This window comes from Pygocentrus nattereri, chromosome 26 (genome assembly GCF_015220715.1).
Source record: "Pygocentrus nattereri isolate fPygNat1 chromosome 26, fPygNat1.pri, whole genome shotgun sequence".
Classification (NCBI taxonomy): Eukaryota; Metazoa; Chordata; class Actinopteri; order Characiformes; family Serrasalmidae; genus Pygocentrus; species Pygocentrus nattereri.
This window is the reverse complement of record NC_051236.1, coordinates 9,331,128-9,356,293: the sequence shown is the minus strand read 5'-3', so window position 1 is coordinate 9,356,293 and position 25,166 is coordinate 9,331,128. Positions and strand designations below refer to the sequence as shown.

General features: G+C 41.3%; 2 protein-coding genes across 8 annotated transcripts in view; one reads left to right on the top strand and one right to left on the bottom strand.

Moving 5' to 3' along the window:
• Positions 1 to 13,138, top strand: part of slc12a5a (solute carrier family 12 member 5a) — a 226,528-nt gene extending 213,390 nt beyond the window's left edge. For 3 of the 4 annotated variants that reach the window (XM_037534818.1, XM_037534819.1, XM_037534820.1), the window contains 8 exons: positions 258 to 427; positions 631 to 762; positions 1,298 to 1,405; positions 1,907 to 2,032; positions 3,319 to 3,509; positions 4,633 to 4,647; positions 5,256 to 5,389; positions 5,521 to 5,612. In XM_037534818.1, the coding sequence (XP_037390715.1) occupies positions 258 to 427; positions 631 to 762; positions 1,298 to 1,405; positions 1,907 to 2,032; positions 3,319 to 3,509; positions 4,633 to 4,647; positions 5,256 to 5,389; positions 5,521 to 5,612 (968 nt within the window). Of the gene's footprint in view, positions 1 to 257; positions 428 to 630; positions 763 to 1,297; positions 1,406 to 1,906; positions 2,033 to 3,318; positions 3,510 to 4,632; positions 4,648 to 5,255; positions 5,390 to 5,520 lie in introns of all 4 variants that reach the window. The other variant, XM_037534817.1, reaches the window with a different exon arrangement.
• Positions 13,139 to 14,094: 956 nt separating this feature from the next.
• Positions 14,095 to 24,774, bottom strand: ncoa5 (nuclear receptor coactivator 5). 4 transcript variants are annotated; one of them, XM_017682243.2, is made up of 11 exons: positions 24,671 to 24,774; positions 21,144 to 21,432; positions 20,768 to 20,875; positions 18,929 to 18,983; positions 17,540 to 17,746; positions 17,332 to 17,447; positions 17,094 to 17,223; positions 16,637 to 16,836; positions 16,155 to 16,359; positions 15,900 to 15,988; positions 14,095 to 15,587 (listed from the first exon to the last, which is right to left on the bottom strand). In XM_017682243.2, exons 2-11 carry the CDS (start codon positions 21,304 to 21,306, stop codon positions 14,866 to 14,868), a joined length of 1,995 nt encoding a protein of 664 aa, XP_017537732.1. In that variant the 5' UTR covers positions 21,307 to 21,432; positions 24,671 to 24,774; the 3' UTR covers positions 14,095 to 14,865. The 4 variants fall into 4 exon arrangements, with proteins under 4 accessions (XP_017537732.1, XP_017537733.1, XP_037390718.1 ...); XM_017682244.2 differs by lacking the exon at positions 20,768 to 20,875; XM_037534821.1 differs by lacking the exon at positions 21,144 to 21,432.
• Between the last annotated feature and the right edge of the window lie 392 nt (positions 24,775 to 25,166).

The following is a 25,166-nucleotide window of genomic DNA, read 5'->3' as shown; positions in this document are numbered from 1 at the left end:
CAGTAAAGAACAACTGGGACATCACAAAATGAAAAATGCTGCACTTTCAAAGGGAAATTATTGGTAGAACTCCATAAGTCTGGACTAGGCAAATAGGTATGATTCTGGGTGTGAATCTGAAGAGATCAGTCAGTAATGAGCTTTGATGTGTGTTTGCTTAGAGCTATTAATTCTAAAATCTGCTGAATTCTGCTAAAAAGCAATGCATAATAATACAATTTCTTATATCACAATAAAATGACTGCTTCATCTTACAGAGTTGGTCAGAGAGACCACAGCTGCAAGCAAAGCCCTGCTGGTGGCCAAGAACATCTCAGCGTTCCCATCCAACGGCGAGCGCTTCACTGAGGGCCATATCGACGTGTGGTGGATTGTCCACGATGGCGGTATGCTCATGCTGCTGCCATTCCTCCTGCGCCAGCACAAGGTTAGCACTTCACTTCAGCTCCTGTACATTACTAAAATCTTTACAATCATATTACACATGATAGTATTGTAAGTTTAAATATTATACATATAAGTCCTAATAAGCAGACATTAGAGAAAAAGCTGTTTGAGGAGGTGGGATATTCACATGTATCTGACCAATAGCCACGTTTCAGTATTACTGATTTTGATTGTGTGTTCAAGGTGTGGAGGAAGTGCAAGATGCGTATCTTCACTGTGGCCCAGATGGATGATAACTCTATTCAGATGAAGAAGGACCTGACCACCTTCCTCTACCACCTACGTATAGATGCCCAGGTGGAGGTGGTGGAGATGGTGAGGCTCTCTCTCTCTCTCTCCTGCACTCACTCTTCACATTTTTTCTCTTGCACATTATCTCATAATCTTAATCTAGTTTCTCCCTCATTGTTTAGGACAAATTTTTTTGTCTCATTTTTTTGTTTCATTTTTTCTTTGCCTCCCTTCTCTTCTCCTTTCTTTTCTTCTCGTGTTCTCCTTTCTCCTCTCCACTGTTCTTCTTTCCTTCTTTTTCTTCATTCTCTTCTGTTTTCATCTTTTCTCCATTCCTCTTCTCCACTCCTTTCCTCTTCTCTCCTCTTCTTCTCTTCTCTCCTCGTCTCTTCATTTCTCTTCTCTTCCCTTCTCTTCTCTTGATTGCTCTTCTCTTTCCTTCTCTTCTCTTCTGATTTCTTCTCCTTTCATCTCCCTTCTTCTCTTCTCTTCTCTTCTGCCTTTTTCTCTTCTCCTGCCTTCTTTTCTCTTCTCCCTTATTCTCTTCTCTTCTCCCTTCTCTTCTGATCTCATCTGCCTTCTTCTCTTCTCTTCTCTATTTTTCTGATTCTCTTTGTAGCAAGACAGTGACATCTCTGCCTACACGTATGAGAAGACCCTGATGATGGAGCAGCGCTCTCAGATCCTGAAGCAGATCAACCTCACTAAGACAGAGCGTGAGCGCGAGGCAAGCCTACATAACCGCCTTCAAAACACACACACACACACACACACACACACACACACACACACACACACACACACACACTTCCAGTAGCCATGACCATCCGCCCAAGCAAAATGAATTTCACTTTGTAACTATTTCTTTCCTCAGGAGAAGTGCACCAATGTTAACTGCACTGCCTTAAGCATGACTCAAATGAAGCAAAACAACAACATAATTTTGTTACTGCAGTGTAGGATTTAAAATCAGCAGGAGTCCAGTCCTCCTCTCCAGCCTAGGGCAGTGCTGTGCAAGTCCTAAAGACCTCTGCAGTGCACAGTCTGGTGATTCCCTGATCTAACATATCTGCTATAGTGCATGATATATGATAATTAGCCAGCAAGCTAAATCAAATGTGTTGGAGTGAGGGGTCCTTTGTGAAGTGTTTAAGGGCTGGGACTGGGTCCAGTCTGGTCAGCAATACTTCTCCTGCATCTTCTAAAGCTGAATACATTTCCCTTTCAGATCCAGAGCATCACTGATAGCTCCCGTGGATCGATCCGCCGGAAGAACCCAGCAGCGGTCACCACCCAGCTGAGTGTGACTGAGGAACCAGCTGCCAGCAGCAAAGAGGAGAAACCAGAGGAAGAGGTAATTGAACATGAAGTCAGTCCTGAGATCATATCTCCCTTTACACAGAAGTATCAAAAAGTCGGATTTAACTCAAGTTGTCTGTTGGTGTTTTTAGCAGGTTGTTCTAAGTCTGTTCTCAGCCTTCCAGGCCTACTATCTGTGTAAGTCTGTCTGTTTATGTTCCAACACATGATCTTAGATCTGCAGATTCTGTCCTTCTGTAAATACCCTGTATGATTTATCAAGAGGTATTTTCTATTATCTCTTACATTTATACTGTTGGGTTCGGTACACACTTTCAAGAAATATATCTTTTTAAGTGCACTCTTATTTGAAATGATAATGCACTCCACTGTTACTTTATTACTACTTTCACCTTCTGTGTTTTTGGTTTTATTTTTAAAGGTTGATGGTCTTGTGCAGCCAGACATAATCTTATAACAAGAATACATTTCTAGGGACAACATTTTAAACTTTGATTGTAGTGAAATCGTCTGCTAATAAGGGTCCACCCCCACTAAAACCCACCTCCAGAATCTTCTACTCCATCAGGAGTACAAACAATAACACAAGTAAAATAAGTTAGCTAGCGAAACACTTTTTCTTTCCCTTGCAAGAGGGAAAGTTCATTGTAACTGCATTTATATATATATATATATATATATATATATATATATATATATACAGTTAATTCATACACACTTCTAGACCAGGTTGTTTTCAGCAGCCAATCATTGCTTAGCATATGTTGGAACCTCTTCAAATGTGTTAGAAAAGCTGCATAAAAACAAAAGGGAACAAAGCCTACTTTGAAAAATCTAACATTTTTTAATCCATTTCCCTTTTTGTTCACCACATATCTGCATGTGTGTTATTTCACAATTTCGATTATTACAGTTCTAAAATGTGGAAACAGTAAACAAACCCTTGAGTAGGTGTGTCCAGACTGTTGGACCTGCTTTTGGCTGGTCATTGTGCTAAAATGCTTACAGTACATTTTGTTTATTGCATGGTAGATTAGAAAACAGCTGTCTGTGGTACTTTTATATTGTTTTGCCTCATCATCTTATGCTACTTGAATTGTAACCGGGTAATAAAAATATGCACTATATTGTGCTTTTTCTCGCTCTCTCTCGTTCTCTCTCTCTCTTATCTTCCTTCCTCAGTCGTGACAGATCTCTCTATTCTCTTCCTCAGATGTAACAAGTCTCTTTCTTTTCCTCCTCCTCTGCCCTCACACTCTCCGTGTACACGTTGTGCCCTGCCCTGCCTCTCAGTGTGTCACTGTGTCCCCACCCCCACAGGAGCAGCTCATCCACGACAAGAGCACCAACCCCCCCACCCCTGCCACCCCCCAGTCCCCGGCTGCCGAGGCAGAGACCCCCAGCACGGTCGTCCAGATGACCTGGACTGAGACCAAGTGTGACGGCGAACAGGCCAAGCCTCTGGGAATTACCACGAATGAGGCTATCAAAGACCTCTTCAACATGAAGCCGTGAGTGCATTTTCATTCACTAAGTGAGGAAAGGTCCCTAGAAAAGGTGCATGAGTGTAAAATGTCATGACCAGCAAGATATTCACTGGTCAGAAAATGGCATCGTGTCCTGCAATCTTTTGAAACGTGTGAATGACTCAGTGGCTCAGTGTTATAACACCATCTGCTGGACAAAATAGTTTAGTATAGTTTTGACTTACAGTTGTGCTGTTCTAAGGATGGGATGTGGATGTGGAGAGCTGATCCTCCATAAACACTGCCAGTCAGTTGAAATGTGTGGTTTTCTGAGTGTGGGTAGCCTGGGCATAAGAGAATGAAACTCAAGGACACAGAAGTAACTACTTTTCATGTTATTCAAACACTGTTACCTACTGCCCTCTCCTTAATTCTATTGCTTTTACAAAGAAACAGAAAGCTACTGTCAGTAGTTCTACACTGACATGTAACAAGGTTAAAGTAAACAAACAATATTCATCTGTCTAAAACATGGACGTTTTTGCTAAATCAAATAAATTACAAATGTTTAAAAAAATTATCCTGTTTCACACTCCTGAGATTTGTCAAGATTTGTCAAGAAAAATAGTTAAATACTTAAATAATTAAGTAACTGTACTTTGTTGCTGCGTCTAGGTAGTATTCTAGAAGATGTGTATTTTACACATGTATTATTTTCATTGAATACTTGTACTCAATTACATTTCCCAAAAAGTACTATAGATATATTACTCTTGCATTTTCATTTAGACCAAATACAAATAATTAATTTCCAAATACTCTAGCCAAATTTGTATTTTACAACTATTGTATTATGTACAACTATTTTTTGCACAAGGACCAGTAACACTGACTAGTCGCCATACCACCAAACTTTCAATGTATTCATTAAAACACATTATTCTTTTAAGTACTTGGGTACACTTAAATGTACTGTTTTACTTGTATACATTTTTGGTTCCAAACCTTCACTGTTAATTGATTGACTTTAACCCAGTAATCATACTTTTACTAAATTACAGTGCCTCTGTACATTTTCCATCCCTGTTTTAAAGTTATTAACTTGTATCATTCTGAATGGTGAGTGCTTGCTTTTTATTCTTGTGTTCCTCTGTTTGTCATGCTGCAGAGAATGGGAGAATCTGTGAGTATTCAGCTCTGTCTCTCTCTCTCTTTAGCTCTCTCACAAATACGCACACACACACACACACACACACTTGCACTGTTATTGAATGCTGTTATAATTAGGCACTTGCCTCTTACTTTTGACTTTAGCTGTTTATTTGCTTCATGTTATTAAAATAGGTAACTGTCTTTTCTTTCAACAATTTAAAATGTCCAATTTTCCATTAAAGAGTACATAATGTTATTCATATTGTAACTTTGGCTCATAGAAACATTTGGAAATATTCTAGCTAGTTTCCCGTGTGAGATAATAAAAACAGCCAATTTTTATTTCAGCCAATTCAAAATTGGAACAATTTCCATAAAATGCATCTGTGGTGCATCCTTAGTAATTTTGTGTTACAACAATTGACTTCTGTACATAAACCTGCAGTGCTACACCTCAGGACCCAACCTTAACTATAGGAACAAAAAGGAAGTAGTACTTCTACTAAATACACACACACACACACACACACACACACACAGACACAGACACACACACCTTCATATGCATCTGGTTCTGATTGAACACATGGTCCAGTTACCGATGCTCTTTCCCTTCTCCACTCATTCTCCATTGTTTAGAAACCAGTCTAACGTTAGGCGCATGCACACTGCTCTGAGACTCAATGGGGAAATTGTGAAGAAATCCCAAGAGGCCAAGTTAGTCCTGCTCAACATGCCCGGACCACCCAGAAACAGGACTGGTGATGAGAACTGTATCCTTTATTTGCATGATATGCATGTGAGATTATGCGCAGGTGGGCACAAAGCTCGGGCAGAGCAAACTGTCCTCATGGTCTGTACAATGTGTCTGCTCTTTTTCTTTAACTCTACCTCCCTCTCCCAGACATGGAGTTCCTTGAAGTCCTAACTGAGGGTATCAACCGGGTCCTCCTTGTGCGTGGTGGAGGTCGCGAGGTCATCACCATCTACTCTTGAAAAACCAGCCTGTATCACTTCATCCCATTCCCCTGCCCAACTTCAAAATCCCACGCAAACTTTGCTTTCTCACATCTAGCCCAAAAGACCCCCATGCCACCCCCAAGCAATATCCCAGAAATCCCTGCCCTGCCCTACCCTGCCCTTGCCCTGACCCACTCCATACCTGACACACAGGCCCCGTTCTGAATCCCTCACCCTCTTCAACCAGCCCTCAGAAAGCCCCTTTTTTTCCAATCCAGTAGGGTTCTATCATTTGCAGGCCAATGTTCCCAACAGCCTCCTCCCATTCTATATTTGTTGTGAACTGGTGATCCGTGGTTTCACCTGCTGAGTTCAGTGCCACGTTCATTATGAGGGCAGACTATTGATGTCAGTAAGTAATCTGCTGCATTCCGGAGGTTTTCTCCATCCCCACTTTCATAGACTTGTCTATCACTCTTCTCATCCAGTCAGGACATGTCCGAGGGTTGATGAAATGGGATGGGCGGGTTATGATTCGTCTGTTTTGTCTTTAGGGATTTTTTTTCCTTTTTTTTCTTTTATCATTTGTTTACAAACAAAACAAAAAAGGGAACTTGCCAGGATGACAGCTGCCAAACAGGCCAAGGAACTGCCAGACGTCACATCACTGTGGTGGAGAGATGGATTTTGATGGAAGAACTGACCAAGACAATGGCCGGACGTTTCCGCCACAGACTGGACAGATCTTCCAGAAGCCTCGTCTGGCTGATGGCCATGGTGAGACGCTCTGTCTCACCGTCCGGTTAACACGCTTGGAGGAAACTGCCGTGAAAACAGTTACATTCCCCGGACTGTGCTGGGAAACTTGAGAAAAAAAGAAGTTTGTGCTCCGTTTTCTTGGCACAGTTCTGTCATTTTATTTGTGTTTGTGTGCATGTCTCATCGTCACCCTCCGTGCACGCCTCATCTTTTCGTGTCTCCCGGTCGGATGTGGCTAGCTATCCCCTGCCAACTACGACATGTGCCAAAAAAAACAAGCGTGGGAAGATCTGTGACTTGCTGTCTAATTGCCAAGCAGCAAAAGATGAAATCATTTATCAGCATTATTGACGCCGTAATTAGAGAAGGGACACGAGAAAAGGATTCAGTCGTACGCTGGTGTACATAGTGTACAATCTCTGAGGTATTGAAGCATCAGTGTAGTGTTCTTCTCCTGAATTCACTAAGCCTCTGGTGAAGAAATGTCCTTATCTGACAGGGTCGGCTCCAAAAAAAAAAGGCTTTTGGAAGGCTTTTGGCTTCTCACTGGAAGTGAACCATACTGTACTGTAGCCCCTTTCACGAGCACTCAACCTGCACTGGCAGCCACTGTGCAACAAGTGATTTAATGAGTCTGTGGATTCATTAAATGTGTGTGTGTGTGTGTGTGTGTGTGTGTGTGTGTGTGTGTGTGTGTGTGTGTGTGTGTGTGTGTGTGCACGCGTGTCCATCCATGAGAGCGTGAGAGCTACCATTTTTTTCCCTTTTTACAAAAAGGAAAACATATATGTTTGTTACATTTACAGAACAGATCTATTTAAAGTATCTTTAACATACTGTATTATCTGTGTTGGGATGCACCAAAATATCCTTGTAAAGATCACACAGCTATACGATGTAGATGTTGCTTGTGCCATATAAGGGAAAATGCTCTCAGAGTGGAAACCATTATCAGCTGAATGTAAGACTTTACTATAGGCTACACGACACCTACATTAGCCCTTCATGACAGCTAACATAGATGTTCATAAACACGATTTCCAATAAGCAATCGTTTCTCATAAAGGTTTGCCCCCTTTTTGGATGTCAAGTTGATGTAACATCTATGTCAGGTGACACTTGACTTTTCTTCTGACGTTAAGTTGCATTGTCGCTTTCTAGGATGAAATGACTGTAGCTCAGGATCTGGCACAGTGACATCAAGTCAATTCAAGGTTTATTTACATAGCGCTTTACAACAGGCGTCGCAAAGCAGGCGTACAGAAAAATCCCGCTCCGAGCCCCCATGAGCATCGCCAATGACGATGGTAGCAAGGAAAAACTCCCTAAGAGCAAGAAACCTGGAGAGGAACCAAGACCCAAAAGGAGAACCCATCCTCCTCTGTTCGACACTGGATAGCAAATGGTAACAGAAGAGTAATATGAGCAGAGAGTAAGGTTTTTACATTAGCATAAAATATTAAAAGGGAATTGTACTGTTTTTTAAAAGTATCTGCTTAACTAAATGGTTAAGATGTAAACAAAATCAGAGTGGCTCTCCATTCTGGAGAAATCTACAGTGAGAATTGTTCACAGTGGTAGTGATAGGAACCAGATCTCCACCTCTAAAAGCTGCCACACAAAACGTTATTGCATGAAATGATTATAAATATGCTGCAAATATCAAATATCTCAATTTACAATCATTTTGATGAACAATTATGTTTTAAAATCCATTCCAAGGCAAATTAGTCCCCAAAAGGAAACTTGTTCAAATTTAGTGCTATCCAATACAGCACAAAACACACATGACTTACACTGCGCTTATCATAGGTTTGCTAGTGGTTTCGGATAGTAAATGGCTTCGTTCACAACCCAGCGACTGAATTATGTAGAAATTTTGAAAATTGGAGGAAGTAGAGTAAATAAAGTGAGACTCATTTTACCATTTATACAGATTTAAGATGTCAGCATCGTCACTGTGATATACACTAAACTACATAATGTAATGTCATTTCACCCAAAATAGGGTCGTCACAAATTGTCAACTGACATAAGTTTTGATATCAAAGTTGGCAAGAGCATCTTTTTTGACAGCGAGCTCCTATTGGAATAAACCTTTATAAAGGTTTATCTAGTTTTATGTCAGTCGTCATGACGAGCTTATGTAACTGTCATGCAGCCTTATGAATACTGGCCTACAGTAAAGTATTACCAAAGACAAAATACCGATTACACAGTTTGAAAAAGAACTTTTCGTTTCAGCTAGCTTGAAAGTAGTTAGAGATTATAGACGAGAGATACCACAGACAGAAAATCAAGCTCTACACAGTAAGGCTGTAGTGTCGATTGTATGCAAACTGTATACGCGTGCTGGTGTGGTCAGAATAGCTGAGGGAGATCTTTTTCATGCTTTGAAAAGTGCATTTCTGAAAGGACTGTGCAATAGCTGAAATGGAAAAATCATGTAGTCATGCATTATTTATTTTTGTATGCATATATTTTATATGTGTGACTTTATTTTGCACCATTCTCACTGCAGAAACTGGTCGTCACCGCTATAGTATATTTTTGTTTTGCGTTCAAAGAAAAGAACTGTTATGGTCACTTGCACTTGTGGTAGATTTATTGTTATGAATATACAGTATATATACATATATAAATTATTGGAGAACAAATCTAGAGTTTATAGAGACTACAAATAACAGTATTTTCTGTTTTAAAGGATTATGAAAACCTCTCCTAAGTTGCGAATGCTGCTAGTGTACGAATAGATCGATTTGTATTGTGTGTATGTACATAGAACAAAAAAAATAGTATTTAAAGGTATATACAAAACATTAGTGGGGATGGGGTAGACTTATGAAAATACATATCAGTGCTGGTGACTTTTGCATCTAAGATGTATGCAGGTTGGTTTTTTGCCAACTTCAGACTAAAACAACTATCAGCATTTCCATCTGAAATCTGAAGCTGAGCCGATCTGAAACGTCCGGACAGCTTTTGTGGTGTTGTTCTCCTGGTGACGTACAATATCAAACCATGCAATGCACAAGCGTACAAGGACTGGCTGCTTTTTTGTCTGGTGTACGTTCTGAGCCGTCGCATGTTCGCCATATGCTCTCGTTTGCTTTCGGTAAGGCCGCCGAGCCGCATATGAGTAGACCTTCGCTCATGCATCGCCTGCATAGACTGAGCCTTTTGAACATGTTTTTTCCCAAACAGGCAACTCTGAGTTGGTTTGAAAAGATCATTTTCAACCAATGTTTTGAGATTATTTGTGTTTTTTAATTCCTGTTTGCATGGTCCGTGTATGAATATTTGTTTAAATGGTTTCTATTGTGTATTGTATGTAGAAGGTAGAGGCAAAGAAAGAAAGAGGCATCTGCTGGAGGCCGTCTGGCCAAGGCCAGGAGCATAATACTTCTGCATATGCCAATCTGTGAAATGTGTGGGCACGTTCTCTGCGGCTCTACGCAAATATGCTTACATCCATCTTCACAGAAGAATATATCAACCTTAATTTAGCCTTTAATCCGTGGATTGGGGGTGCTATTAATAGAAGCAGCAGTTGAAAGATCTTCTCTATGCCTAGTGTTATGGAGAAATCGGGAAACTTACGCTGGACTTGCTCACACTAGCTAATTCTCTATTCTTCTAGGTGAGGATAAAGTCACCTAGCACTACTATATGGTCACTAAGTGCTCCAGAGTGTAAACTACACAAGTATGTTGATGTGTTGATTGTTATGGTTAGCCTATGTAAAGTTTAGGTTGAGTTTTGCTTAGGCAGTATTAGCTAGCTAGGTAGCTAGTCTCATAAGCCAAACATCTGCCTTATGTCAGAGTCTGGTGCATTTTGCAGATCGGGGGGGCTCAGATGTCACCTTTTCAAACTTTCTCAAACGCGCTTCCGTTCATGGCCGTCTATGGAACAAAGACCCAAAAGGTCTTCTCTAGCTTGTGCAACACGCTTCAAAGTTTAAGTTGAAAGGATCAAAAAAGCACCATGCATCATCACAGCTGACCAATCAATAAAGAAGGCCTTCTCTGTAGTCAGTGATTGAGGAAAAGCTAGTTTTGGCTGTTTTCGACACATTCAGAGCTGCCTCTTTTACAAATGTTATTCAACCTTGTTAGCTCACTCTGCTAAGACGCATATCCTGCTTCTTAGCATAAAACGCAACACACTCAGAGCCGGTTTATGAGGAGCCTGGCCACTTTCTATTTCTTCCGTTATATCAAAAGCACGACTGCAAAATGGCAGAGGGCACCTGCGAGCGAATCCTCACTGAATTGGGGTAAATGGAGCTCAATGGCTGAAAATGAAATGTTAAAATAGTTTCTAATCATTCTTCCAGACCTTTTCTTCTTAAGTAGAAAGATTTATTTCACTAAAAAAGCAAAGAAGAAATCACCCGTATGTTTCTTTTTTTCTACAGCAAACAGGTTTTTGGAAGTACAAAGTATTACTGCTACTAAGTGCTGATTGGTTGGCGACCGGAGCAGCTTCATTGGCTGTTCATGCTCATTGACTTCATGGAAGTAAATGAGGCACCGTTTTATACACTGTGAACTTGAGCGTTTAAAAAATATAACAGTGGTATTAAAATGTTTTATGCTGTTCTGTGTTCAGGATAAGATCGCATTCTTTTATCTTAAACATGTTTAAGCATCTGTAAACTATGTACTCAAATACTCCATATTAACCCATTCATTTTGGACTTGCTCAGGAGTGCCCTCTAGCGTTTGAGAAACCCGGAAATGATTAAAGGTAATTCTCTCTACAAGTTCTCTAGCACACTCGCCTTTTAAAAAGACATCTGAATGCCCCCTCATGTGGCCAAGATCTGCCTACATTGATAGGAAAGGCCTGATTGACTGGCATGCAAAATAACCAATAACAGACCACTGTTTTGGCAAGACGTGTAGAGGTTGAGACTAGCTAGGTAACTAACGCTTACACTAGCTTATATTAATCAACAATTACGCCCTCGGCCTAATTGGTATCGAACTGGTCAGCAGTGGTTGAAGGCAGCATGCCGAAGCGACTTGTGACCCAGCACATCGTGGGTGGATGTAGCCTAATGAAACGTTTGGATGCATTCTATCGTTACCTGTTGTATTTTGATATTCATAGATCCACGTGAATTAGACTAGCAGGATACTTGGTGTGGTACGAATGGGTCTTAGGTGTCTTTTTGGCTTTGTATATTAATGCTCTTGGAAACGCTAGCTTTCAGTACACTTGTCCTTCGTTGTATTGTGAGAATGCTTTTAGTACACTTCGAGCAGTGGTCTTAGACTGATTCACCTATTTTATTTCTTTTTCCAAGGTTATGTGCAATATTGATTCCGATGTTCTCTTTGGGGTTGGGAGGTAAAAGTTCTGTATGTATGTTTGATTGCATTTATATATGTGTCTGTTTGTTTACCTCTGGGTCTGCTTTAAGCATGGTCCAGTCTGGGCCGTGACATTCATCGGCGCTCTTTGTATGCTAGAGGAGTGTACATCACATCTGTTCTATGGTGGCTGAGATAGAAATGCACTTTATAGAGTTAACATTCTCAACGGCGGCGCCATTCGCCGTTTCCAGAGCATGCTGGATTATTTCAGCTTTCCTCTAGTGGCAAGAGTGTGTACTGCAGCCATGCGGAGGCAACAGTGTCATCCGAGGTTTCACCATGACTTTGCTTTCTCAGAGCAGATATGTTCTCTGCAGCTGACATACTACCTGATCATAATGGTTTTTATCCTGCTGTACAATACTGGAGTTCTTATTTTTCACTTAGCATGGATCACTAGCTTTTTTGCTGCCGTTTTCATTCTCCAATACGAAGAACAGCGTATAAATCATATATGTGAAAATAAACGTGTTACATTTCTTGTACGAGACACAATCAATATAGTGACTCCCTCCCTTGCTTCACCTGTCCCACCATCCCCCTACCCCTTCAAATCTCACGCAAGCCCTCCCAACTGCCCCCTTCGCCCACCATCCCAAGCCCTCCCCTCAAGCACTGTATCAAAATGTGATTGCAGTATAAATCTGAATATTGATCAAAGACTATAAACAAGCGCTTCCACTTCTGGGCTTCTTGGCTCTGTTAAAACTGGCAACAGGCAGATGCATCTTCCCTCGCCTTCCTTCCGTCGCTCTATCGGTCATCAGAGGACTCTGAGAGGAACCTTGCTAAGATGTAGCAAGAGACGAAGCCAATATTCTGTTAGTCGTTTGAGAAATAAAGAATGGTGTTTTTTTTATCATCTTAAGGAATATAAAAAAAGATATAAGGGCTCTGGATAACAATCTGTCCTTGGTTTTTGAGGTGTAATTGGGTCCTTTCCAATGCTGAACACCTCTCCACTTCAGGAACGCTGGCCAAATCCTCCTTAGTGCTCCATTCCGTTGGTCTTCAGAGATAAAGATGGGCACACAGAGGCTTTGTCTTCTGAAGCGTTCCAACTTTAAGCTAAACACTGTCTGAGACTCTAGGTTTTAAGGTTCCAGATGTTGCAAGGTCCAGCCAGAACAGTTCTAACGGAGCCAGGGCCCAGGTTTTTTGTCTAACTCAACGCATGCACATTATCCTGAACAAGTTGATATAACTCAATATATATTTAAATGTTTTGTGGTTCTCAGTATTACATTCACTCTCAGTATTTATTTTGACTCTTTAAATTGCCTATGTGTTATTTTTATGAGCCGTGTGGTGTAACTTGTGTACAAATGCTTTATTTGGGTAAATCAGTAGGCTAGCTAGGGTAAATGAGTGTATTGGTTACAGGAGTCTATTTTTATTATATTTAGTTCAGCCAAAAAACAAAAAAAATAGGCTATTTTTCTTTTATTAATATGACTACAGAGTTAATTTATCAGCAGAAGAACCAATTACCAAAGTATATTTAAGTTGACTTGCTCATATATTTTGTGTTATAAACTGTCATTTTGATGAATTAAAAAGAAGCTTGAGGGGCGACCAAAGTCAGAAGTCCTGCCACTTTAATTCCACAGAGTTCTACTTATGCCTTAAACCAAAACATCAATTGGCAGCTATATCGTAACTGAGCCCCAACACACATGGATTGTGATGGTGGTGGACAGTTCAGCATGGAAATGCAGACATTTTAGTACTTGAGGGGCAATTTATCCAAAGACGTTAAAACCTGATGACTCTTAGGACGTCTTGGTCCATTCAAAGACCCAGTTTGAGTTTGGTCTGGGACTAGTCCTGGCATAGGTAACTATAGGCCAAGAAACTGCACCTCATCCACATAAGTCCAGTATTAACCAAGGTAGATTAAAAATAGCACAGCAAACTTTTCATTGAAACAGGGGTCTAGAAGTCCAGTCGTGGAGGGCCAGAACCTATCCCAGGTGATTTCCTTGCTCAGACAATAGTGATTTGGCTTTTATTGGCCAGGTTTAATTTGTATGACTTAAGTGAAATGTGCTGGACTCCAGCACTCCAGGGCTCTTCTGAGCCCCCAGGTTTACAAGGTTTCCAAGATCTTCTGTCTTACTGTTTGACTTCAAAGCCGTCAAACTACATCCAATAAGCAATTAGGCTCATTAAACACATGCTGAGAAGAATGTTTTGTATTTTTGGAACAGGATCCACAAACAACTACCATGGACCGAGTCCTTCAAGCTTGTTTTTGATTCATTAGATGCACAAAACATTTGGTATGAATGTTTGAAAGAGAATGGATGTAGACAAAAAAGGATTTTCAATTCTTTAACACAAGTATGTAGATGTTTTATTACTTCTTTTTCTTGGTATAGGCCGATGATCACAAATTGTTCCACTGTGTTATTCATTTGTTTGTGTGCGCGTGGGTGTGTATGTGTGTACAGACATGTGCGTACGCACAAAAGAAAAAAAAGAACAAGAAAAAAAAAGCATTGGGGACCACGGGCTAGGGAGGGAGGGGGTTCTGTACATACAGATATGGTTAGTGTTGAGGTGTTTATTTTTTGTGTCAGTGTAACTTCAATATTTTAAAGAGAAATAAGTATTATCTATTGTGTTTCATGGTACAAAAGAGGAAAAAAAATGTAGTTTTACATTTCAAATGCTTTATCTCTATGGCTTCTGGCAATTTCCCATTCCATTTTATAGATTCGTCAGCACAAAATGCAATAAACTAATACCATTTTATTACTGATTTGTACAAAGTCTTCTTTTCGGGGCACATACTCTTGTGAAGACGGGGAATGAAAGTTGTCACAAAATTCATTTATTCAATCACAACTGGGTTTTTTTTTTTTTTTTACAAATGACAGGTTTTATATATATATATATAAAAAAAAACAATAGATATGACAATCAGATCAAATTCTCACAATCATGCTTCATGAAACTCATGTTTTCTATTTGGTAAAACAAAAAGGACTTTACAAGTCAAATTATTCCTATATCAAAAAATGTTATCACATTTCCAAGTAAGAAATAGAAAAAAACAGAACGGGACCAAATTCTGCAAGAACTAAATCTCTAAGGAGAATCAAAGGTCACAGAGCTACACTCAAGTGGTGTGAGGATGTCCTTCAATAATGGCGAGGGTAGTGAGACACTGGTGGTGGTCCCTGGCCCATACTTTGACCCACTCCTTGCCCCAGACTCTGGGTTATACCCTGGCCCATTCCTTGGCCGAGTGCCTGTCCTGGTCTGGATGCTGCTGCTGCTGCTGCCGCCGCTGCTGCCGCTGCACTGCTTGAATTTACCAGGTGGTTAAGGGCGGGCCCACTCTGGATGAGTGTGTCGAGGGCTTTCTGCACACTGGGGTTGTCGAAGTTGATGCCCGTCCCTGCACTTCCCACAGGTCTCTGGAGACCCTGTGGTGTTGGCATGCGGCCAACAGGAGGCCTCAAAGTAGGCCGAGGGCTCAGCATGCTTGGAGACTGCGTGGCAGCCAGCGTAGACATGGCTGAACTGGACAGTGCCGAGGGCAGTCCAGTGCTCTGCTGACCCAGACTGGTGGCGTAGCCCTGGGGCTGGGGGGCTGAAGCTGGGCTGGAGGCCACCGAGCTGCCTGAACCACTATTGAAAAGACTGAGGATCTTTGCCTGTAGTTCTTGCTGCTGGCTGGTGGCGGATGTGGAGGCAGGCGCCAGGTGGGAAGAGTGTACGGGGTGAGTGGAGAGGGAGGGGTGTGTGGAGAGTGAGGGGTGTGTGGAGAGCGAGGGGTGTGTCTGGTGGGAGGCAGGGGTGAGAGCTTGGGTGGGCTGAGAGGGCTCATGAGTGGCTGATATAGTAGCCGAATGGGGTCCTGCACAAAAAGAAAAATGTAATGAGGCTTGGTGTCAATACTATCAATACTGCTCTCCAGTGTCAACACTGCTTCCTTTGTGAGAAACATCCTGCACTGGCACTTTGCTTTAGCTAAGTACAATATAGATAGAAACTGGTAAAACCGAAGGACGAGTACTTTAGAGATGTGCTGGTACACCTGAATAAAATCAACTAATCACCACATAGTGGTGGTGAACTATACTACTTTGTTTTTTAAATAATGGCTATAGACTAATATATAAAGCTATAACTTTGTAGTGAAATCCACCTGAATTATAAATAATCTTACCAAGAGAGTCTGTACTGCCTCGCACCAGACGATCATGTTTGTCTTGAAGGTAGCTAATGAGCCTTGATAACTCATCAGGAGTTAGGAACCTTAGACAAGGGAAAAAAGACATTTTAATACAAATTTTATAGTCCTTAGAAATCTTAATACGACGTGATGCATGAACTAGGATTCCTCAGCCACAATGCATTCAGTGAGTCACTGATACTCATTCAATTTGACTGCATTAATTTCCATTTCCATTTGTGAACATACCTGCCCTCTGAAAGCAGTGTAATAGCAGTCAGTAAAGAAACTGGATGGCCTTCTCTCTCATGCTCCCTCATCAATACATCATCTGCCATCTTGGCAGCTTTTCTGGCAATCTCATCTCGCTCCTTGGCACGGTTCTCAACCTTAAAGGAGTCAAAGTTGTGAGCCACCAGGACCATGGCATCCTGCATGGGCATGTTCCTGTGTTCTGGGACAACAAAAAAAAAAACAAAAAAAAAACAACAACAACAACGATGTCAGGAGAACACCGTACACTACATCTTTTAGATAAAAGCACTGAAAACCAAAAGTCTTTTTTTTTTTTTTTAACTCAATCTAATATCTCCCAAAGGCTCTTTTAACTTGGCTTTAAATTTGCAGATAGCAAAAACCATTATCGTAATGACTCCTGGAATGAATCTACCATTATCTTAATGACTTCTATACAAATGAATAACTATTATCGGTCATCAAGCTGCTTGTACCCTGTGGCGTGCCAAAGAGGATGTTCACTGTGCAAGAGCGATGCACTTGGTGCTGCTGGGTAATAATTATGGCGAAGGGTGTACGAGCCCGGCTCACGTCTTCCAGAGCCTGGGTCAAGGACACCTCAGTGTTGAGGAAGATGAGGTCCACCACCATGCCAAGATCTCGGACCTTCCGACCCACTGTTTCTGCATACTCTCTACATAGGGTTGAAACAAAGAGACAAACACTCATTAATTAAGAGCCTCAGCCAGTCTTAAACTACTAAGAAGCACAGCTTAACCATACCAACAACAGCCAGAATAGTACATGCTAGTTATTCTGGAAAGCTCTGCCATGATTTCAAACAAACATCAACCAAGAAGAAACTGGTCAAACCAAACATTTCAACCTCTGTCTCAAAGTCCACTTATCAAATTTAATGGGAATAACAGTCAGGCTAATCAAAAGACTAACTTCTGCTGTTTGTTGACCACAATAACAGAGCAGTCCACAGGTCTCTCAGCATCATAACGTCTCTGCAGCTCCTCGTAGTACTGGCGGTAGAGCTCGTTCCTCCGGCGCTCCTCAGGCCGCAGCCTCTCCTCTGAACAATATACAATACAAACACTCTTTAATGCTCATTAACGACTAACAGATTTCTGCTTTCATCTCTACCAGGACGGACACGTAGAGTAGGTTTGAGCAGACTAACCTTCTGATTCTCTTCTTCCATTCCAAGGCTCCCTGTAGCGTTCCGCGTATGGCTCTTCTTTCTTACGGTAAGCATCATACTCACCACGGTAATATCCACGATCATAACCATCGTCTCTGTGTAACAAAAGATATTGCCTTTTTTTGCCTTCAATAGTGCAAACATAGCTATCCGTTAGCATGTTCTTTTGAAATCAGTGGCCATCTACCTGTAAGGAGCATCTCTTGGGTCTTTGTCTCTCCCCTCAGAGCTCCTATAGCTCCTCTCATCTTCATGGTCTCGCGGAGGCCCAGGCCGTGGCCCTCGGCTGTGTTCCCTCACGTCTCTGCTATCACGGTGGTCGCGGGATTCTCGTCCATGCACTGGCGATCGAGAGCGGGGGCGGGGCTCCCTGGTGTCCCCATAACCAGCTGGCCTGGATGAGCAAAACAGCAAGTCAACAAATGCCAACTAAACAAGGGAGAAACCAACTTGGCTCAGCCAAAAACAAATGACCTCTGCTCTCTTATATGTTAAATGCCGTGCAGAAGATTTTAACTAATTTCAAGTAATCTTATACTCACGCTCAGAAGATTTTAATTGCCGTTTCTAGAAATTTTCTGTATCGAGACATACGTACTACGAATGGGACCAAAATCAAAATGCTCCCATTAATCGAAATCTTCAGACGTATTACGAGTTGATGATGCGGGTGAAGCTTCCAGAATGATTCCTCAAAATACCAGTCAGGAGGAGAAACAGAAGCGCGAAAGCAGAAATCTTTAGGCTAACAGGTCCAAAATGACGATCAAATAAATATTAAATGAATCCTCTCAGAAAGGATCCTCCACTTTTCCATGGTTTGCAGAAGAACCAAAATGGGTTCAGCGAGATGACCAAGTGGTCATTTGAGACATTAATATTAATTTAGCATACCACAAATTCTGACGTTCTTCTTCTAAAAACAGATGTGGTCAACAGGATGCGAAGACAGACACGATCCAAATTACAGAGTTAGATTCATTTTATTTTATGGAAAGGCCGACAGCAGGCCTAACCACAGTCATATGATTGTGCAGATATCACAGTCAGGCCCGACGTCTCGAAATAATCCAATCACACCCTCCTCCCTCAACCCATTACTGCTTTTACAAACAAATGAAGTGTTGCTGAAGATGTGAGAGCGAGGATCAGTTTGGCGCAAAAAACTTGACAGATGTGAACAAGACGCAGTTATGGACAATTAAAGGCAATCTGTGAAATACCGCATAAGTTTGGACAGAATGAGTAACACACTGTTAGGAGACAAGGACACAAAGGGAAATAGACTCAAATTGCCCTTTCAACTTTATTTCAGCATGTTCTGAAAACCTTTAAAGAACGAACAAGCAAGAAGACACATTTTGAAGAAAAGAGACATCAATTTAACGTTTTTCGCTTCCTGTAATGATTTATCTGGCTATGGTTACCAAACCAATGCAGGGGGAAAAGAACCCCCCCCCCAAAAAAAAAAAAAAAAAAAAAAAAAGACAATCAATACAAAATAACAAAAAAAAAACGAGTTTATAAATAACGCGTCATCGAACACTTCGAACCCACTTTCCCAACATTACTTTACCTGCGTGGAGGACTTGACCTGGCTTTCTGTCGTCTCTCCGCTGCCATATTTACATCTGTAAACAGACCAATCCAAAGGTTCAACATATGAATGACTGAAAAAAATCTAAACCTAAACTTCTTATTAAAGATTCAGTACTTTATCTGCTGAGGCCATTTTTGGCCCTATGTAACCGGATTACACTCAATTACTCATTAATAATTATTTCAACGAGGGAGGGAAAAAAAAGTAGCTCTTATACTTTGAATATTACTGACATTTAGCAGCAGTCTACAGATTGACTTTGCATCTAAACTTCAAAATTACGAATAGGCCTAGCTGGAGGAGTTAACGTTACTAAATCCATTGCTTAACTTATTTTTAAGCAAGCTTAACTTAGCACTGTTTAGCAGAATTAAGCTTTTAAAAAAACGTAAATCCCGTGAACTTGAAAGCTAGTGCTCCAAACATAACAGAAAACAACAAAAACTGTAATACTTTGATTAACATGACAAAGATTAGGGTGCTTCTTTACTTTTGCCTGCATTCTTTAGAAGAAGAAAAGAAAAAAAAAGATAATTCACTCAAACATGCTCACTGAAAAGCCACCATTCCACATAAGAAATGTCTCTGAAGGTTGCAGACTTGTTCGCTCAAATGATCCTTTCAGCATGCTTTTCACCACTTTGTAATGCTGAACCAAGGCCCAATCCCATTTCAACCCTTGCCCCGGCCACTTAGCCCTATTTTTGTTGAGAGATGGGTAGAGCAAAGCATTAGGGCTACATGGACTTGCAAATGGAGGTTTTCAGAGGCACGTTGCAAATTGAGTGTTAGAGGAGAAAAAGGAAAAAGAAAAACCGGCAAGATGGCTGCGCAAGCGACCACAGAAACCCACAAATGTGAGTATTTTCTCCATTACAAAGTTACAATAACCACTGTATTGTATGTCGTTTCACTGTATTATGGTCCTTTTCTTCATAACAAGCATAAAAAAATAAATAAATAAACCAAATAGTTGTATGATGTCTCGGGAGCTAGATAGCTAAATTTCTTGCTCCACCTTAAATGGTGCTGAAATTACATTTGCCTCAGGCATCAGAACTGCTGCACCCTTAAAGGTGGAACGGGTCAATTCGAACAAGATCCATTCTCATCACTGAAGAATTAGGAGTGGGTGATAATAAATACTTGTTGCTTCCTCCCTTCTTTGAGAGCACGATTCCCTAAATGTAACGAAAGCCCAGCAGTGAGGTTGCTGAACTTTACGCTCCTCTGCCATCACTGCAGACTGGCAGGGTCGCCTGCAGAGCACAACTAGAAGCCTGTTGGTGAAGTAATGTTCTTTTTACTTGAGGGTCCCATTTTGTAGGGGGATGATCAACCACTAACCCTTGTAACTTCGCTCCAAGGGCCAAAGGGAGACTCAAAAATAAAGGATTGGGGTCAAAATAAGAAACAGGATTGGGCCCAAGTCTTCTGTGAAACGTCAAATTCTCAATTTACACAAATATTTCACACAGGCCATGTGTGACTATAGGTGCAACACTGTACACATAATAAAACATAGTTGACAGACGTTAATGCGCTAAAAGCTAGATTTAGGCTTTTCACACAGGATCCTTTAAATGGCTGTACCACTGCTGTGTGAAAAACTGTAATTTCACAAAAACGTCAAAAAATCTCTTGCAAAGTACGTCTTTAACTACGAGAGTAATTTTATCGTATCAACTCTCTAATCTAAGCTACACTATTTTGGACTTCCAAGTAAAAAAAAGTCAGCTATCTCAAACTGAATGACAATTAATAAACTGTCAAAATGAGGTGTGGTAATGTGTTTACACACTAATTAAGCCTTACCTAGTTTATAACCTCTATAAATTCGACCGTTATGTCCCGCTATAGCTGCCTCAGCATCTTCCACCCGTTCAAACTGCACAAATCCATATCCACGAAACAGGGACAAGGCTGCAAAAAGGAAAAGTTTCATGCACGAAAACGTGATGTTTGATGGTGGATTGATACGTTGTTCTTTACTCACACATTCATAGTAAAACGCCATTTGGGCTCCACAGCCAAATTCAAATTTCGTTTTGATGCGTTTGTGTAAATATTACTCTTAGCTGACCTTTGAGATGACCCATGTTCTTTGTAGAGGCTTCAAATTAAATTCAAGCATTAAATTCCATTATTCTTCACTTCAGCTACATAAGAAAGATGGACATTCGCTACTAACCCTGTATTTTCCCATATGGCCTGAACAGGTCCTCCATATCCTTCTTTGCCATATGCGCGGTGGGCAAATTGCCGACAAAAATCCTTCTCTCCAGGTCACGGGGGTCATTGCTGTTGGTGCCGTAAGACGGCGGACTTCCACTTCGGCTTCTTCTGTGCGACATGACGCTATTCGCTTCAACTCCTAGCGACCGCTTGCTCAAGATGGACTTGACGTTGGTACTGTATACACGAGTGTATACAAAATTTTTGATTTTCTTTCTTTAAACAAATTATCTTTCCCCCAGGTCCTGAAAATGTCAGGGCATCAACATAGAGGAAGAAAAGAGAAATTCCATGATAAAATGTCTAGGAAAAAAAAAATACACGGAAATAGTTTGCAACATTTGGGGAGAAATTAAATATAAATTCCACTAAACGACCGAAGAGAATGAAAATACTGAGAGACAAAATGCAATTTCACCAGACAGGCTTACACCATCTATAAACTTGATGAAAGATACTTCATAAGCACACGGAGATTAACAGATGTTTTATGATTTAGTACCATTATCCCAACTGAGAAACGCAGAGGAATGAAAACAAGCAGCCATGTTCTGAAAACATCAGACGGTTCACACGCACGTTTTCGAGATTCAACCATTTCTCGTGTTATCTTGGAACTCGAGGCCAAAGTCTCAACAGAATAGAGCATTTGAGTAAAAGTAAGTGCAGGATCCTCAAAACTAAGATCATTGCAGGTGATGGGACAACCTGAAAACAGGACTCATCCACAATGGAATCCAAAAAGTGGTAAATAGCGATGGGGGAAATTTGAAAATGCTCCCCAAATGTTCCAAGCAAAGCTGCCCTTGTATTGAAACCCTGAGGTGACGACCGAGAAAGTCAACAGCATTAAACAATGAAAGCCAGAGGGAAAATCGAACATGAATGAAGAAAAACTGAAGCCGGTGATGATCCAATAACAGGTGCTTCACTTGGAAATGACGTGGATTTAATAGACAACTACATGAATAAACGATGAAACGTTTACCTCTTGGTCAGTTATTAGTGTCCATGCTGAACAGCAGCCAGATTGTGTGGTCTTTAAATTTTAAGTTTAATTTGAAGGATGGCCAAATGTTTCCCCATCCATAATAAGCCTGACAGGATATGCATAAAATACTCCTAGAAACCCGATAGAATTACATTCAAAGTGGAATTTGACCGACGGCAAGTCACTCACAGTGAACGGATATGAAAGGATTCACTGCAGAGAAATTAACCAGCTCACATTTCTTAGTGGTGATGACAGGAAACAGAAATCATGGTAATTTTATTTAAAACCCAAAATGAACAGTAAAGTGTTTTTATATGTAACATTGATGCCTGAAGTAGAGGTCAACCTGAAAAGTATGATTTCTACAGGTAGTATTTTGCTTCACAGCACTTTATGTACACTCACCGGCCACTTCATTAGGTACAACTGTTCAGTTGCTTGTTTACACAAATAGCTATTCAGCCAATCAAAGGGCTGCAACTCAATGCATTTAGGCATGTAGAGGTGGTCAAGGCAACTTGCTTAAGTGACTTTGAACGTGGCGTGGTTGTTGGTGCCAGACGGGCTGGTCTGAGTATTTCAGAAACTGCTGATCTGCTGGGATTTTCACGCTCAACCATCTGTAGGGTTTACAGAGAACGGTCCGATAAAGAGAAACTATCCAGTGAGCGGTCAGTTGTATGGTCGAAAATGCCTTGTTGATGTGAGAGGTCAGAGGAGAATGGGCAGACTGGTTCCAGATGATAGAAAGGCAACAGTAACTCAAATAACCAACCAAAACCTCTGAGGAATGTTTCCAACACCTTGTTGAAAGTCTGCCACAAAGAATTAAGGCCGTTCTGAAGGCAAAAGAGGGTCCAACCCTTTACTAGCAAGTATGAGGGCCTAATAAAGTGGCCAGCGAGTGTATATCTCTGTATAACGAGCAGATTTAAAAACACGTTTTAGGCAAAAACTTTAGCAAGCACAGCTGAAAAACACGCATTTAAAACAGCAGCGGAAGGCATTCTCAAACTGAGGCACGATTAGGACTGAAAAGGACCGTTTTTAAAAACGTCGTCTCAGTTCATTTATTTCTCAGCGTGGGAGGAAAGTCCAAAAGCACGAAGTTGCACGAAGTTACACGAAGCCCAACGCTGCGTGGAAACACATCGATGGAGCAGTTATTCACAAAGCCGCCCTGTAAGCGAAAGTGGGGGAATGACACGTCTTGTTAGTTAGTCTGCTACTTTGATCGCGTTCTTAAAGGGAAACCACCAATTTTTGGGTTAAATCTACACATTTAAAGGGTTAAGATGCAAACAAAACCACGCTCCATTCAACTTGCTGAGTGAGAATTGTTAACAGTGGTGGTGATAGGAACCAGACGTCTGAAGAGTTTAACGCCTCTATAAGCTCCTCCACAGAACGTTATTACCTAAAACACATGCCGTCTGATGTCCGACACCCTGTTTTATGACAGTAGTGTGATAGCGTTTCGGATTGAGGTGCATCTTTACAGCACAAATGTGGCCATAAATGGATAAACATTGCAACCCCTGGTTCCCATCACCGCCACTGTGAAGAAATCGGGGTCCTCTAAAATTAATAGTTTCTCATAAAACCACTCTGAATGACACCGTTTACATCTCAAGGACTCGGTTATTCATAAACGTGGGGGAAACGTGGTGGAATAGCCCGTTAAGAAAGAAAGAGTGCGAGAGCGAGGTTGTAAATGATCCACCGCAAGCCGGAGTGTCGCACAACCGTCGGCCATTTTGTGCAAGCAGTACGGACACGGCTAGCAGGAGAGGGGCGCATTGCTGCGAAGCGAAAACCGGGAATTACTTCGCAAATACGAATAAATTAAAGCCGTACCCGCTTAAAAGAAGCTGTTCATTTTCTCTGTTAAAGACTGAAATGCACAAACACAGTCCGTTTTGGACTGAACCTCAAACAGACTGCAGGTCAGCGTCTGGACCGACGCTGGAGTTAGCTAGCCTAGCTTCTTAGCCGTCAGCTTCTCGCTTGCCTTTCACTTCCACCTTAAATAGTGCAGGGGTTGGCTTACATTTTAGTCGACTACTACAGCCGTCAGAGTGGAACTGTTGCAGCATTAAGGTGGAGCGGGAAAATGAAACGAGACTGGCGGATAAGAAGCCGACTTCACCTTCGTGTGTCTGGACCGGAGAGACAGGCGCCATGTTGTTCAACTGGTCCAGTTACCGTTAACGGACAAAGCGATTCCTCGTGTCCAAACACAGGTTTTTTTAGTTTTGTAGTAGAACATCAATATTGCAGAAAAGCATCCGTTACGAGTCTCGCCTTAAACGCACTGTGGTTTCCAATACAAACCGAGCGACACCGCTTCTGCACCCCGCGCAGGCTTAGCCGAAGCCACTTAGCCGAAGCCCAGACGGATAATTAGAGAGCACAGTGGTATAAATGTGTCTTTGTGTTATGCGTTTTAAATTCAATGTTTATCTGGCGAACAACAAACCAATCCTTACCTTTAACATGAGCGGCCTGTTTATCCCGTCCCACGACGTCGTTATCTCGCCTTTCAACGACACGAAGCTCTTGCTCCGTCTTTCCGAGAGCAGGGATGTCCCAACTCTGAGTGAATCGTTCGCGTGAGCCGATTCTGTTCACTAAACCAGTTCAACTGATTCACAAGGATTGAAAGCTGAAAATATGTCCTAAATGCATCGGCGCCCTTTGTTTTGTTGTCGTGTTGTGCGTTGCTTTTCTGTCAGTGAACGTGTGCGTGTTCGAAACTACAATAATTTATTTCTGACGTTGGATTCATCGAATGACTCTTCGAAAGAATCGGTTCAGTAAACTGACTCGATCTTTATCAAATCAGCCACAAGCCGGGGGTTTAATAGACAGCGCATTTTTATTTAAAATGCCTATGTGTGCACCCTGATGTGGACCAATACGACACATTTTTGTATATTTGTATGCCTTTGTTGTTTGGTCTATGTTATATTTTAATACTAAAAT

Excerpts from the sequence above, each read along its gene's own strand:
- ncoa5 (XM_017682243.2), bottom strand. The coding sequence starts at position 21,306 with ATGTCGCACAGAAGAAGCCGAAGTGGAAGTCCGCCGTCTTACGGCACC. Across the intron at positions 18,984-20,767 it reads TTATAGAGGTTATAAACTAG|ATGTAAATATGGCAGCGGAG; the intron begins GTAAGGCTTAAT and ends GTCTGTTTACAG. Across the intron at positions 17,224-17,331 it reads TGGAAGAAGAGAATCAGAAG|AGGAGAGGCTGCGGCCTGAG; the intron begins GTTAGTCTGCTC and ends TATATTGTTCAG.